Source organism: Pundamilia nyererei, unplaced genomic scaffold (genome assembly GCF_000239375.1).
Source record: "Pundamilia nyererei isolate P.nyererei 1_Seehausen unplaced genomic scaffold, PunNye1.0 scaffold00982, whole genome shotgun sequence".
NCBI lineage: Eukaryota > Metazoa > Chordata > Actinopteri > Cichliformes > Cichlidae > Pundamilia > Pundamilia nyererei.
The window spans coordinates 32,749-33,834 of NW_005188383.1; the positions used below are offsets into that span (position 1 = coordinate 32,749).

The 1,086-nt window shown below is 44.2% G+C and overlaps 1 protein-coding gene across 2 annotated transcripts in view; it reads right to left on the reverse strand.

Moving 5' to 3' along the window:
• The window catches only part of nhej1 (nonhomologous end-joining factor 1), a 27,332-nt gene that overhangs the window by 23,789 nt on the left and 2,457 nt on the right, over positions 1–1,086 (reverse strand). For both annotated transcript variants that reach the window (XM_013908051.1, XM_013908052.1), the window contains exon 5: positions 25–83. In XM_013908051.1, the coding sequence (XP_013763505.1) occupies positions 25–83 (59 nt within the window). The remainder of the gene's footprint in view (positions 1–24; positions 84–1,086) is intronic.

A 1,086-nucleotide genomic window follows, 5' to 3' on the forward strand; every position in this document is an offset into this window, starting at 1 on the left:
GTGTGTGTGTGTGTGTCCTCTCACCTTTGCAATGAAGTCTTCTCTGTGGGTGTGCTCCTCAAAAACATCTGTCTGCAGCCGTTCTGGGTTCAAAAAGACACACATCTGGATTATAATCATGATATCATGACACTCCACAGTGATCAGACTGAGGGGTCACAAAAGCAGTTAAAGCACTGCTAAACAGTTAGCAACCTATGGGGAGGTACCAAAAACTGCATTTCCGCTAATGTCCACTACAGGATGGCTCCACAAATGAGTGAGCACCCATAGGCTGTATCTCAATTCAGGGGCTGCATCCTTCGGCTCACGTACACCGCGAAGGCCGGAAGTGCGAGGCTGTGAAATGGGACGGTCTAGCCTTCAGATTTGCGTCACCAGCTGTCTCAATGGAGTTTAATAAACTCTGCCGTCTACTCCTTGCTCCGTAAAATATAACAGGACATTGGAGTAAATTCTCTACCATCTCACCATCCATCCATCCATCCATCCATCCATCCATCCATCCATCCATTCATCCATTCGCTTCCGCTTATCCTTTTCAGGGTCGCGGGAAGCGCTGGAGCCTATCCCAGCTGTCATAGGGCAAAGGCGGGGTACACCCTGGACAGGTCGCCAGTCTGTCGCAGAGCCAACACACAGGGACAGACAACCATTCACACTCACATTCACTCTACCATCTCACACTTCTGTTTAATCAGTTTTCTGTTTGATGTTTATTCAGCTGTGTGAGAACTATAACTTATCTCAGCCAAACTGATTTACTTAGGAACAAATAAAAATAACATACAATAACTTTTTGAAGGTATCTAAGTGACTTATGTATCATGTTTAACCTGAGTAGCCAAAGAGCGGACAGAGTTTGAAAACTGCAAAAATACATTTTGTTCTCTATGAACAGTTTTCGAGTTCATGATAGCTGTGCAAAGGTGATTTTGTTTTTTTATAACTCAGGTGATTAAATTATATTAAGGGTCAAAGTCATGGAGGCTGAATGTGATCATCAGCGTTTGTGTTGCCGGTCCCTTGTAGAGTAGATTAACGCATTTATCTGACAACTACAGCCTGGTGTAAGGTACAGACTGA